This window comes from Syngnathus acus, chromosome 21 (genome assembly GCF_901709675.1).
Source record: "Syngnathus acus chromosome 21, fSynAcu1.2, whole genome shotgun sequence".
NCBI classification, from domain to species: Eukaryota; Metazoa; Chordata; class Actinopteri; order Syngnathiformes; family Syngnathidae; genus Syngnathus; species Syngnathus acus.
The window spans coordinates 8,362,591-8,375,826 of NC_051105.1; the positions used below are offsets into that span (position 1 = coordinate 8,362,591).

Sequence of the window (13,236 nt, forward strand, 5' to 3'; positions counted from 1 at the left end):
TCTTAATTCCAATTTTCATCATTTGTATTGTTTCAGTTTGACAGACCGGAACTGACCGTAAAACGACATCACCTGAGGGTGAGAACAAAAATTCTAAAGACTATGATTCAATTAGAACATGTTTCTTTTTCAATTAAAAATAATGACAATTTCACTGCAACCGAGTTTATAAAGAACATAAAATATGCTCCTGGGTGTCGTTATATTGTCGATCTGTGTTGCTGCACCATTTGTGTTCGGACATCTTTTGCTTAGCCAAAGGCAATTTGCAGTGTGCATTAGCATTAAGCTAGCACACGTTTTTAAGTTACCCTATGTGATTTCAGTAATTACGCGACTGGTGGTAGCAATCTTCAAAATATGACAACAGCTTTAAATTGTTGACTTATTTACTTACCACTGCAACGCTGGCTTATTTCTCCCACCCTTGATGTAACACTAAATGGACAGTGCTATTATTTCAATGAACCTATCCCAGTGTCAATCAACAAATTTACAAAACTAGTTGCGTCCACGATCATATTTGGCCATGAGGGCATAAATGAAAAATAAGACAAGCCAGGTAGCAGGCAGGCGAGCCATGTTAGGGCTTCCGCTTTGTGTTTCAAATGCCTTCCACAGCTACGCGAACATCAGGCTTGAACGAGCGAGCGCCCTTATGAAATGACTCTCTGTGTATGCGTGAATGAAAAGCATGCATCAGCTAACCTGCATTCATGGATTAGAACACAGGGCTGACGCTGTAGCTTTCACCAAACTCACCCCTGTATTGTACGGGTTGTCCCTTTGATACCACAAATAATGTTGCCATGTTTGTTCCTAGACTATTTATCGGCTCTCAGCCAACATGAGAGTAACAACACATGATAGAAAAACAGAGCAGCTATATCAAACCATTTCGGATGGTGCAAAGTTACAAAACTTACATTAGCCTTTGCGGGAGGGGTTTTTTAGGGCATGTCTTTGTACCCGTGATTGCACAAAGAGTTGAAGATGAAGAGATGCATGTGGGTGGAATACATTTTGATGGATAAACGAGGCCAAAACAGCAAAGCGTGGGCTTACCTGCTGAAAACCACCTGGCATTCTGTTCTAGCCACTGATTCAAAAATAATGCAGAGAAAGCATTATTTTGGCCTTACACAGAAGAAATTGATGTCTGGAGTAATCCAGATTCTTGGCCACAATTTGCAGCACGCAAATTACAAGGTGCATGCACATCTTAATGTGTTAAAGAGCTGATCCAAATCTCCCAGCACTAGGCTTTCTTAGCAAAGCTTTATTTCTGCTGGCATCATTGGACAGGGCCAAAGTCCAGACTCAGAGGTGCAGCTTTTATTTTATCAGCGCTGGCACAGCTTTGACACCAAATACTGCACGGCATTTAAGGAGCTTACGCAACGTTGACTCTAAATAGTCTGACTGTGGCCAGAGTAATGACTGGTCACAAGGATCGTTTAAAACTCTGTCATTTTCATGCGGATTTTTGTTTTGTGTGTTGATTATGTTTTGTTTGTTTGCATACATGAAATACAACCCCCACTTTTTCACATAAAATGAGACATCCAAGTTGCTAAATACTTGTGGCTTGGGTTAGATGTGCCTGTGACATTACAGAAATTAATATGCACAAGATGTCTGTAAAAAAATATATTTTACTGACAACTGCATCAAATGCCGAGTATAGGCGCCTTTAGATTAATCTGATTTTGCACAAGATTAGTGCAACGTCTGATCTGAAAGTAGGCGGAGCAATAAAACTGATTCAATTCCAGATTACAGTCATTATTGTGCAAGAAAACGTGACCTTAATCCGAGAAAGAAACAAACAGACCTACTGAAAGACAACAATGCAATGATGGGGAAAAAAAAGACATCCTGCATACCAGCAGAGAACAGACATAAGAACATCTAAAAGCCAGACGGAAAAAAAATGAATCCCAACCAGCATATATCATAAAGTGTTGTCACAAAATTGTGACTTCCATACAAGACATGTTAAATCAATCGCAACTAGATTTAGAAATATTATAATGATAATAAATGTATTGTTGACATTTTATGTCATTACGCTTTTCCCCTTGCCCATCGCGCTAAACCTAACGGAAAAAAAAATATATACAACAAAAGATGAGGAGGTAATCCTTCAGCTGTGAGATTTGCTGGTATCACACCAATTTGAAGTTTAACATTTGACATTTAAGGGAATCCTCTTTGCAGAATGATTTCCGTTCTATTTAATATTGACGAAGCTGGCCTCTGTCCTACTACTGTAGTTTATCATTAGCAGAAAACAAAGTGAGAGCAGCTGTACTAAAACATTCTGATCAAGAACATTCTCCAACATCTGAGAATGTCCCTTCATCAGCCTGAGGAACAAGCATGACCTACAAAACTATCAAGAAGAATTATAAGTCGGTTAGCCGCTGTTAATCAGCTGCTAGGCTAACGCTTAAGTGGCGCTAAAATATGCAAAGACGACCCCGGTTACGATCATGTGTCCCGTATTAAAGTGTCCAAGAGCTGTTATGTATTGTCCTCTTTCTTAGCGGCTTCTGCTGGGGCTGAGGCGGACAGAGAGCAGACAGAGCTGGCCAAAAAACCCCACCCCCCCACCCCCATGCTGAAATCAGAGAAACCACAAGAATGTAACAGCTTCTGTTATTATCCCTCCCTGTTGCCTCAAGTCCTGATAGCCTGCCCCACAGTCAGGCTGCCTGCCCCCCCCCACTGAGCGTATACATGCACAGATCCAACCTGAATCACAGCAATGTTTTTTTTATTTATACCCGGCTCCAAACTCAAGGCTGTCCGACACACATTATCGACAGAATGGGAGCCAGAAAACGTCTGTCCAAATTTGAATGCGTACAGTGTACACATTGTCCACGATTAATTGACGATTTTCGAAATGTGAGGTGATCAAATCGAGCTAGTCGTGATCATCCGAACGTCAGACGTCGCAAAGTAGAAGCTAGGATCCTCACATGAAATCACATCAATGTTTGTTTTGTTTGTTTCAGTGTTAAAGTTGGATGCGGAATTGTTTATGCTTCCTCGCACACACAGAGCCAAGTAAGAATAGTCCCAGAAATAGCAGTGTCGGGAAAATGGTTAGGAGCCAAGATGCAGCTCCAAAAATGCCAACGACTGGCTAGACATTTAGTAGGAATTGCTTCTGCTAATTTATGGGTTCGTAAAACACGAACTTTTGTCGGCTGTCAACGTAAAGAAAATGATGGCCACACAGAACTTAAGTATACTGTGACATGCTTTGTCTTAACAAATGGTGACCGACTGTTCTCTCTGCCCGAGCTTTCTTTTCATTCAGACATCCTCAGTTGATTTTGTTGGCCTTATCACCAAATCAAGATGAACACATATCTGAATACTAAACACTACACATGCCCTGTCCTGTCCCATTTGCATCGTAGCGCATTCCTTGCTCACAGGGTTTATGTAGCAGCGCTGCCCTCCCAGTCCACATTGATATCAAATCTGACACAGTATGTGTTTATGCAGTTGATGTTACTCGCTCTGTTCTTTTTCCTGTCTGTCCCAGCAAAAAAAAAAAACTCTGCCTCCCTGCATGTCCAATAAATAGCCATATCAACAGAAGACTTCAGCAGTATGTGAAGCGCAAAATGAGACAAAGCAAACTCTGCCTGGTTCTGACCAGCAGTGCAGAAACAACTGTGGGTTTTAACCTCTTTTGGTATTCTGACTACAAGAATAACACTCGCTTCAAAAGCAAAAATCGAACACGCTAACAAGTTAGTGCTCTGCAAAGCATAAGACTTTTTTTTAAAAAGTCGGTCACCACATGTGCTAGTAAATTCAGATGCGTTGCTGAGTTCCGCTTCTTGAATGTAGCGGGGCAACATCAGCAGAGGACAAGTCAAAACTAGCACCGGAGTAAAACTCCTGGAAGCCAGCTGTACTTACATACCTGAGGTGTGCAGATGTGGGGGTTGGGCTTTACGCACCACAATAAAAAAATCTGGGATATTATAATCTGCCCACAGCGGTTGTGGGGAAATACTTCCCGAATAGGTGTCAGCAAGTAAGGGTTGACTTCATCGTTTGACGTTAGCGCCAGGTAACCATAGTGTTATCATTGCTATGCACCTGCCACTTTATTAACACAATGATAAATGAGTAAAATCAATTTTATTTTCATTCCAGTAACAGTAATACACCATCTTTTGGACAGCAACTATTCATGTAGTCAGCTCAAAATTTTATTTATAGAACGAATAAGAATACTTCCATGAGATTATACATTGCAGTTAGAATTTTACAGAGGTTATGGAACCTAGCAGTTTAGAGTCCTAATATAATCTCTGGAAAAAGGGCGTCTAGATCAAGTTCTCTGTAAAAGATTCTGAGCAACTATAAAGTCTTAAAAGATTTACTGCCTTTCTAAGCTATCCAACAGAAGATGGTCAACCGCACTGAAATGATGCAATCTATATAGCGCTAGCATGTCCGGCTATATATAGAGTACATACTTTTTATTCAAAATGGAGTAAATCACAGCGACGTTCAAGGGCCAGTGATGGCGCTCCTGTTGTGTCAGTTGAAATACTATTTTAACTGTGTGGCCGCATCAACGGACAAACAGAAGGACTGACCACAGACCAACTGACTCTCTCTGAGGCATCTGGCTGAATAGTTAGTGATGGCTGTGAGTCCACTTTCATTTGTGCCGCGCTGGTGGGCCAGACTGGAAGGACGTCGAATCAGGACAAGAGATAATCGGAGTGCTCTAGCAGGCCGCATTTCATGTCATTACAGTTACAAGATGTGCAGCGTTCGAGGATCGAGCTGAAACCGAAGCTGGAGTAACGTGCCAAAAGGTCCCTTGGCGTTCAAGATGAATGGGACAAAACGGTTCTATCGATAGCTCTGCAAACAGACATCCCGCCCGCGCACAAGTCCAGACTGGACTGCGAGCTTTCCAGGGGGAGGGGTTCCAGTCGGATGGACGGGCAGCTGGTCCACTTGGTTAAACATGAACAGGCGGCTCTTTGACAAGGCTGTCACCAGCGGACGGCAACGGTCAAAGGAAGCCTGGTCCCAGTCAAATAAATGAAGGGCTCTTAAAGGTAAACACCACTCCATCTGAAATTAGTCCAGTCACGCATTTGAAACAAATAACTAATGAATTACTAGTAGTCCGTATATAAATTCTTACTTAAAACAAGAGATGTTGGTGTATAATAATTTATTACAGGATCAACTATTTTTTTCTGCATAATCAACAGGACATTGCATGTTTGTCATTTTTCTCAGCAGTGTGTGAATACGGGTTGTTTAATAAACACTGAAGACTAGACACAATATCTAAAAAAAGAACCCCCCCTTCCTTTTTCTACACCAACATTCTCGGTAAAACGTGCTGCACTGTAGCTATGCCTCTGCGTAAACACCCTTCCCTTTGGCACTTAAGGTTCCCTTTATGACTTCAAATGAGTGTACAGTAATAAGTTGCATTTGCACTATTATTCATGAGTAAGCCTTATTACAATGTTAGTAAGTCTGCACTGTCAAAGATACTCTTAATTGAGTAGATTACCTCGCTGGTGTGGCACACGCTGGACTATGCTTTAGTCTCAAGCAACAAGATTCATCCCTTGTTGCCATGGTAACAAAACTTGCCATTTGACCGGCAGTACAGAGCAGGGTGTACAATTACCCACGTGCATGGGGACTAATTTCAGCAAGACAAGAAATAAGGTGTGCAAAGTCTGTACAGGGATTCAAACACTATTTATTCCATTTATGACTGACCACTTTTGTATATGCAGATTTCTGAAATAAATAAATCACAAACAATGCTTTATTTTTCCTCTACCTTATGTTGAGCCACCACCACTGCCAAGATTACTCCGAACTTTTCTCTAACTCATCTCGAGAAGTTTACCACCCTTCTTTCTCTGGCATCATCACCACAAGGGCCCTCGACTGCCTACCGGAACCTCTTCGGGAATCCTGCATCTTGCGCCGAACAAAGACTGAACACAAAATGTTTTATTTATCATAATCTGAAAGAAGTTTTAATTTGAAACATCAAGTGGTTGCTTTGAAGGAAAACACATCCCTGATGTGACTGCTCATCAATCTAGCAACCCTCCATTGAAGGATAAAGCCTGTCCAAAAACTGAATGTAAAAATGCAATAAAACGCGAGGGCTGTGTATGCACACAAACGGGCAGGAGAAGATATGATATGAATATGATATCAGCTGCAGCAGGCAGCAGAGGGGACGACTGCGACCCAAAAGATGTAGCACGGATGGTGGAGGATTACGTCATCGAGAGGGAGAGGGGGGAGGGGGAGAGAGAGAGATGGGGGGGAGAGAGAGAAAGAGAGAGAGAAAGAGAGAGAAAGAGAGAGAGACTCCTCAATCGCATGCAGCCTTGCTTCACTGGCATTACGGAACACCACGCCACTGTTTGATTAGCAACTGCTCAGTGCAATTAATCATAGGCATCCTTAAAGACAAAGGGGTGCCAGGAAAGCCGTAATGATTCCAAATGAACGGGGATGGAAAATGCATAGTTCAATTGAAACGATCTTCCATAAAGCGTGCATAAATAAGCATGAAGCTCTCGTTAATTGTTAATTCGTTATCTTCTTCCATGTGCGTCATATTTAAAGACATACAACCGGCACTATTCACCACTAACGGGGCTGTCATTAAAGGGGCTTATTGTACACTTGTAACGTTACCATGAATGATATATTAGCCAAAGGGCGCCATTTATGTCGACACATGAAAGGCTGGAGCATCGATTGGTGATTAAACGGCAACAATGTGCATAATTGATCATTTTAAAGTGTTTGGTGTCTAGAAGTAACTGCGATGTGTTGAATGGGCAAAGCAGCGTTAGCAAACAAGAGCGCTACACACTAGTGATGTCTATTGGCATTATACATTTTAGACGTAGCACTCATTAAATACATGTGGATGGTGCATTTGGGAACTCATTGAAGCGTTAAGGTAATGATTATAGGAAAAATTGAGCGGCGTGAAGCAACATGGAGCAAAGTGACAGCGCCGAGCTAGCCGGCTAAGCTAGGTAACGTCAGCTGTCTGTAACGAGGGTTAAAAAAAGTAGTTTCAAAAAGCTGTGGTCCTTTTTTTTTCTTACCGTCATAAACTGCTCCGGGGGCGTCCAGTTTTCAAGGAATAAAATGTTCGCCGTGTGAGGAAATAACTGGTCTTTGTGGGTAGGGCGACGAACCCCGAACATTCAAGAGGAGTTCGCCCGCGGATGCCGACGAGACCTGGGCATCGTTACAACGGACGGTCGTTCTTCAAAAGTGATCGCAGTCCGCCGCTGCCTCACGCACATCCATCCGGCAGAGAGGGGCCTCCTCCGGCCGCGACCATGCCACCACTGCCTCGGCAGCCACGGATGATAATCCACAAAACGCGAGCCCCCGCAGTCAGCATTGGCTAAATGCGGCCAATATCGGTCACCTCAGACTGATAATGTAAAACCGGTTAAGACCGCAAAGAATAAATAAATTAATACACGTATGATATCAAAAGTAAACCACTTTGACGATTTAACCCCAAAATCTTGCGTTTCTGACTTTGTGCGCTCGCTGGTTGGCGTCAGCCTCGCTCGGTCTCACTGCAGCTGCTCATCGGAGCGACAAAGCAGCGGCGACGGCGGTGTAATGGCGTGCGCGGAGGCGGGGCAACAAAAGCGGGAGGCGCGCTGTTGGGTATGGAGCGCACCCAGGTAAATAGGCGTAATCCTTATATGTATGGAGCTCCTCGGGAGACCCGGATGTTGGGGGTATATTGTCGTTCATTACAAGGGGACGTTACGGTAACGTGTAACCTCATTTCACAAGTGATCGTTTACTATCCATTTAATGATCCATCTTCAAATATTATTATTCGTATTTGTTCTTTTTTTAATCAATAAAAAATTCCTCAAGCGTATTCATTCACAATTTTAGACTGAGTCGCCGTGTAATTCATATTTCTTGTAAGGAGGACACGTCCTGGTGTGGGCTGGAGTGGCCTCATGTGGCGCACAATGTAATAACAGCCAGTGCATTACAGCAAAACAATGGGCCTTTGTACTGTCCCTGTCAATGGCGCACTATGAAGTATAAGAAGATGAAGAGGAGACAGTGAGCCCACTGTTGATGATAGGAACAGCTCAAAGTAACACACACACAAACAAAAACCAGAGCCACAATAATGAAGTGAGAGCCTTTCTTTGCCTGATTGTTGTTTGCATGCATTCAAAGTCAAGGCAAGATTTTTCTTTCATACATTGCATTTTTACCCCCAAAATTATACACCTGTTTAAATATTGTCTCAGCCCTCCAAATTTCTCCAACCATAAGAGCCCTTAGCTCACAGGGGTACGGAATATCGGCTGACCTTTGTCATTGTGGATGGCCAAACAATGGCACTGCTTAAGACAGCGTATTGACAAATAGGGAATTTCCATACATGGGGAAATCTTACAAGTTCCGTACTTTGACTGGTTGCCAGTCAATCACGGGGGACATCTAGACAAAAAAAAAAAAAAAAAGAAAGACATCCACACCCACCGTCTCCAATGGAAAATTTAGTGTTCAATAAAACTCTACACAGGAAGGCCCGAGCTGAAATCTGAACAATGAACCTGCAAACTGAGAGCCAGACATGTTATCCAGTAGTCCAACATATCTCTTCTGCAATATTATTCATTACAAGCTGCTATATTTAGTTGAATCCTGGGGGTACCTGACTAGAAATGTAATTAAAACACATATCGGAGCCTCGTTAATATGCAGACGGATGACCTCGGGGAGTGTGGCGTGATGAGTTCCAAGGTCCCACCGAGCTGGATATTAAGATGATTATCGCTCAACAAATTAGCCAGTCATGCAAATGTGTGCATACTTAAACACGTTTTTCGTTAGCTAAGATTGTTTTCTTGAGCTGAGAGGGGGCGGGGTGGTACAGATGAGGACGAGGGGAAAAAGACCACAGGGAAAAATAAGGACGTGCAGTGTAGCACAAAGATTCTTTTCAATGGGGAACGACGCACTCGCGATATGCATGTCTTTCTCCAAATATGCTCTATCATAGTCCGATTATTTTTCTTGTAGAGGGTTTAATTAATGTCTGAAGAGGCGGATGTGCACTGCGGCACTTAAAGGTAATTTCACAGCAGGCTATTGCATTAGAAGTAAACGCTTTGCTGGGCAGGCATAATAATTGGCCATTTTCAGCAAATAAGCTTTATCTGTATACAACCCAACAAAAAAAGGGGACAAAATAACATGAAATCACACATATAGGTTCACATATTTTGTTAACCTAATCGCGGAATTTCTATTAAAATACATGAAAAAATAAAATGGGTTGGTGGGGCTTTTGTTTGCTTAAAAAGCTACTCCTATAGAAGTCAACTTAAATCTTGTCATTTTTCATTAGAGTGAGGATGCCCTCCCTCCTCGAGGTATACGGCGTGTGCTTGAGCTGAAGGATGTTTGCAGGAAATAGGTTCCCGCTGGGCGCATACATCTCTTGTCCTTTCTGTCCCATGAGTGCACGCAGACTTTTGTTTCTGGACAGAATCTTGTCGTAAAACTCCACTCCGCCCTTGGCGTAGTCGTGGGACACCCCGGCGGCCCGCCGGTCTGAGCGGTAATCGGACCACTGTGCGACGGCGTCCGCGGTAAGGAAGTAGGACACGGCGCCCAGGCCCAGCGCCACGAGGTTCACGGCTCCACGCAACAAAACGGGGCTGGCGTGGAGATTGAACACTTGCTTCAGTACTACACTGTACACCCAAACGCCACCCAGGCAAACGGGGGCAACGGCAGCGCTCACGATGGGTACGCCCGATTGCAAACGCGCCACCTCTCGCGCTATGGCAAATTTCTGTGCTTGGGTGGAGAACACCAGGGAGTCCCTGAGAGTCATGCCGGCGTCACTGTCCCACTCCACTGTTTTGCCATTGATGAAAATAGTCCGGTTCGTGATGCCACTGTGGTCATCGGCCGTGCTGTTAAAGTTTGCCGGGATGCCGATTTGGGCCCCTGCAGGGAGCCATGGGACACCAGCGCTGACTGGGTGGAAACCAAAGGAGGCAAAGGCAGAAAGGTTCTTGGATGAGCTGGCATTGTAGTCCTTTAGCACCTATGAATAACAGGAATCACACACAGATTTTAGTATGTCACTGGGATCTCTTCTATTGTTAATACGCACTTCGTGAATTTATGGGAAGTGGCACAGCAGGCTCATCAAGCCCGATTGTGTCAAAGTGACCGCTGCAAAATATATCTTCAGTTTTTAGCTGACTATTTCCTGCCACAATACAAAAAGAAGAACTGTGCCTTCTGCAGTAAAATAATTCTCATACAATGCCACGCTACAAGACACCATTGAAGCTGGTGCTGCTATGGATATTGTATTAGGGGGAAAAAATGAAAGTTTTCACAAGTACCTGCTGGAAAAGGTCCTCTAGCTTGTCAGACAGGGTGACTGGCTCTCCTTTGTACCAGGCTTGGTACAGCTGGCGGTACGACACGTCAGGAAAGACGTGGTAGAACATGTTGGCCGCAAAGACACCGCCGCAGCTCGCCACGAGCAGCGGTGTTCTGTACTTCTGCAGAAGCACTGCATACTTGAGGAAGTTAGATGCCATGTGTGTATTTTATTTGGTGCTCGATTTCTAGGAGACAATCTGTGGAGGTAGATGACATGTCTTAGGTACCAATCACACCCCATGTTGTTGATTTTCATAAGAATAGAATAGATTATAAAGATCATTATTAAATTTAGAGATGAAATGAACCTGTTTGCATGTGGCATAACACAAAAATGCACACCACAGCATAAAGCGTTTCATTTTGTTTTTGATTTATGACATCGAAGCGTCTTTTCAGCATTGCTGGTACTTATGACTTTCCTACTATTATTATTCACAGCATAGTTTTAGCGTAGCCTAGTGTCGTACTTCGCCACGTTTCGACCTACGTACACGGTTTGGATTACTTCGTCGTAAACCGATACTCCCGAATAATCATTACATTGTGATGCTAATCTGACCCAAAGCAGGTCTTCACACTGAATTTAATAAAACGCCTCTTTACCATTTCCCGATCATGTCGATCTTAGCTTAACACGATCACGTTATTTAAAAAGAAATACGTCAATGACGACTTACACTGTACATACAACTCTAAACTATACATTTAACGGTAGCTAACAGGCGGTTACTTACACGGTTTTGCTCCGTAGAAATTAAACACCACACAAAAACAAAAACTGCATTTAGAGGTTAGCGATGCCCTAAAACTATCATGTTTCGTGTAAGATTTCAAGGACAGCTGCGATCATTACACCACACTACCTGTCTGGTCGTAAATCGACAGCGCTGCCGTACTGCTTCGGCGCGACAGTTTTACGACTGTGGGCAACAGGGAGTAATCTTTACACATTTTTCATTATTTCAAATTTAAATCTTACATAGTGTGTGTCTTTTAAGTTATGTTTGTTGACTACAAGAAACTGTTCATCACCGCGACATCCATTAGGAGTGACGAAGCAAACCGTAATTGCCTGACCAACAATATTCATAAATTAAATGAAACACGTATTTTACGACAACAAACCATACAAAACAGTGTGAAAATTATTGTTTTATTGTAGTTTGATGAACCGACCATTGTTTTTTGTCCATATTTCTAGAAGGTATATTATAGTATTGTTTTACTAGTGTTACCTTAACCCTTTGCAAAAAGAAAGGATCCTTAACGTACAGATAATGTAAATTAAGGATAATTGAACAATTGATACGTGCATCTGAAACTCTTATCATTAATGCTTAAAGGCTTAAAGGTAAGCGCAAAGCCTACGTGTGTGTTTTATTGTGATCAGCTAAGATGTTCCAAGTGAAAAATCCTGCTCACAGGCTGTCTCCATGGAAACAGGCAAGAGAAGGTGTAGGTCGGTGAGAAAGAGAAGGACTAAAGGAATAAAACATACTGTAAATATGTGTGTACAGTAATGTTTTACTATACCCACTGTATGCCAAGTATAATTTATAATACCCCCTTTGTATTCCAAACCAAGACAACAACAAAAAATAACCCCTGTGATCTGGATGAGATAAAATGTCTGTTGTGTGTTCAGACTATGAGTACTCATGAGATTTCAGAGAGCAGCTTACAGCATTGAGAGGTATATGAAGAGGGTAATGAATCTACATTTCTGGACATGCATGTGCACTGTAAGGGTATCTTCCTCCATATAGCTGCATGCACTTAAAGATGCACTCTGCAATCATGCACCACTCTTGCACACCAACATCACTAGCCACGATGACGTGAATGTTCAAACATGTCCTTTTTAACAAAGACATAGTGTGGAAATTTTACTTTTTAATTGCTTGGACACAAATAACTGAGTCTCAGGAGTGCCTGTTTACTAATCAAGTGTGAAATGAAACAAACCAGTCTTATCCTATAATATTTATGTAATTGTGTCAGTGGGCCATTCTGCATTTTATTAAAACGAATTTTGTGTGTGTTCAGGTGTAATAAATGCATTTTTAAACATTACATTGTCATACAGGAGCAACAATTCTGTTGATCAACAGCAAATATCAATCAATGCATTAAGCCTGTTTATGCTCTTCACTAAAAATAAAAACAAGTAGAAGGTAGAAGCAGTCACTAAATGAGGGAAATAAGGTTAAATCTTGAGACTCGATTGTTACCTAAATGATCATTTTTAATGTTATTTGTCTATATTTAAAATTATTTTGGGGGTTGAATCATGTGTCGTTATAGTGTCAACAGCATAAGCAATCTGTTACTTACAAGGTTGTTACTAAAATGAGGCAATTAAATAAAAAAGTTGCCTGAAATGGGCCAAAACTAATTATTTTGAATAAAATAAAAGTGTTCATTACATTAAGAAGGTTGCAACGATTATTAAATATTATTATCCTGTGATGGTGAGTACAAATAAAACAAACAAACAAAAAACTATCAAAACCACATATTTTCGTCTCCTCTTCCTTTGACCGTACCTCTTTAAAGACTTGGGGAGCAGTCCATTTCATCGGAAGGGGAGTTTTGTCAAGACTTAGAGAGACTTCTACATGCTAAACATGAAGAAGGACATAAGAACAAAGTCAAAAAGCTTGTTGTTGTTTATTGCTCACAGATATACAATGCTGAGTCGTAAAACGTGCTGTTAAA

The 13,236-nt window shown here is 42.1% G+C and overlaps 2 protein-coding genes across 3 annotated transcripts in view; both read right to left on the reverse strand.

The window, feature by feature from the left end:
- Positions 1–7,681, reverse strand: part of ptpn4a (protein tyrosine phosphatase non-receptor type 4a) — a 32,631-nt gene extending 24,950 nt beyond the window's left edge. The window contains exon 1 of the mRNA XM_037280730.1: positions 7,158–7,681. The gene's annotated coding sequence lies outside the window, so the exon portion shown is untranslated. The remainder of the gene's footprint in view (positions 1–7,157) is intronic.
- Positions 7,682–8,228: 547 nt separating this feature from the next.
- tmem177 (transmembrane protein 177) lies at positions 8,229–13,119 on the reverse strand. Of its 2 annotated transcripts, none has more exons than XM_037280746.1 (3): positions 13,065–13,119; positions 10,473–10,712; positions 8,229–10,165 (listed from the first exon to the last, which is right to left on the reverse strand). In XM_037280746.1, the coding sequence occupies exons 2-3, from the start codon at positions 10,671–10,673 to the stop codon at positions 9,434–9,436; spliced, it is 933 nt and encodes a 310-aa protein (XP_037136641.1). In that variant the 5' UTR covers positions 10,674–10,712; positions 13,065–13,119; the 3' UTR covers positions 8,229–9,433. The 2 variants fall into 2 exon arrangements, with proteins under 2 accessions (XP_037136641.1, XP_037136640.1); XM_037280745.1 differs by lacking the exon at positions 13,065–13,119 and adding an exon at positions 11,255–11,418.
- Between the last annotated feature and the right edge of the window lie 117 nt (positions 13,120–13,236).

Excerpts from the sequence above, each read along its gene's own strand:
- tmem177 (XM_037280746.1), bottom strand. The coding sequence starts at position 10,673 with ATGGCATCTAACTTCCTCAAGTATGCAGTGCTTCTGCAGAAGTACAGA. Across the intron at positions 10,166-10,472 it reads TAGAGGACCTTTTCCAGCAG|GTGCTAAAGGACTACAATGC; the intron begins GTACTTGTGAAA and ends TGTTATTCATAG.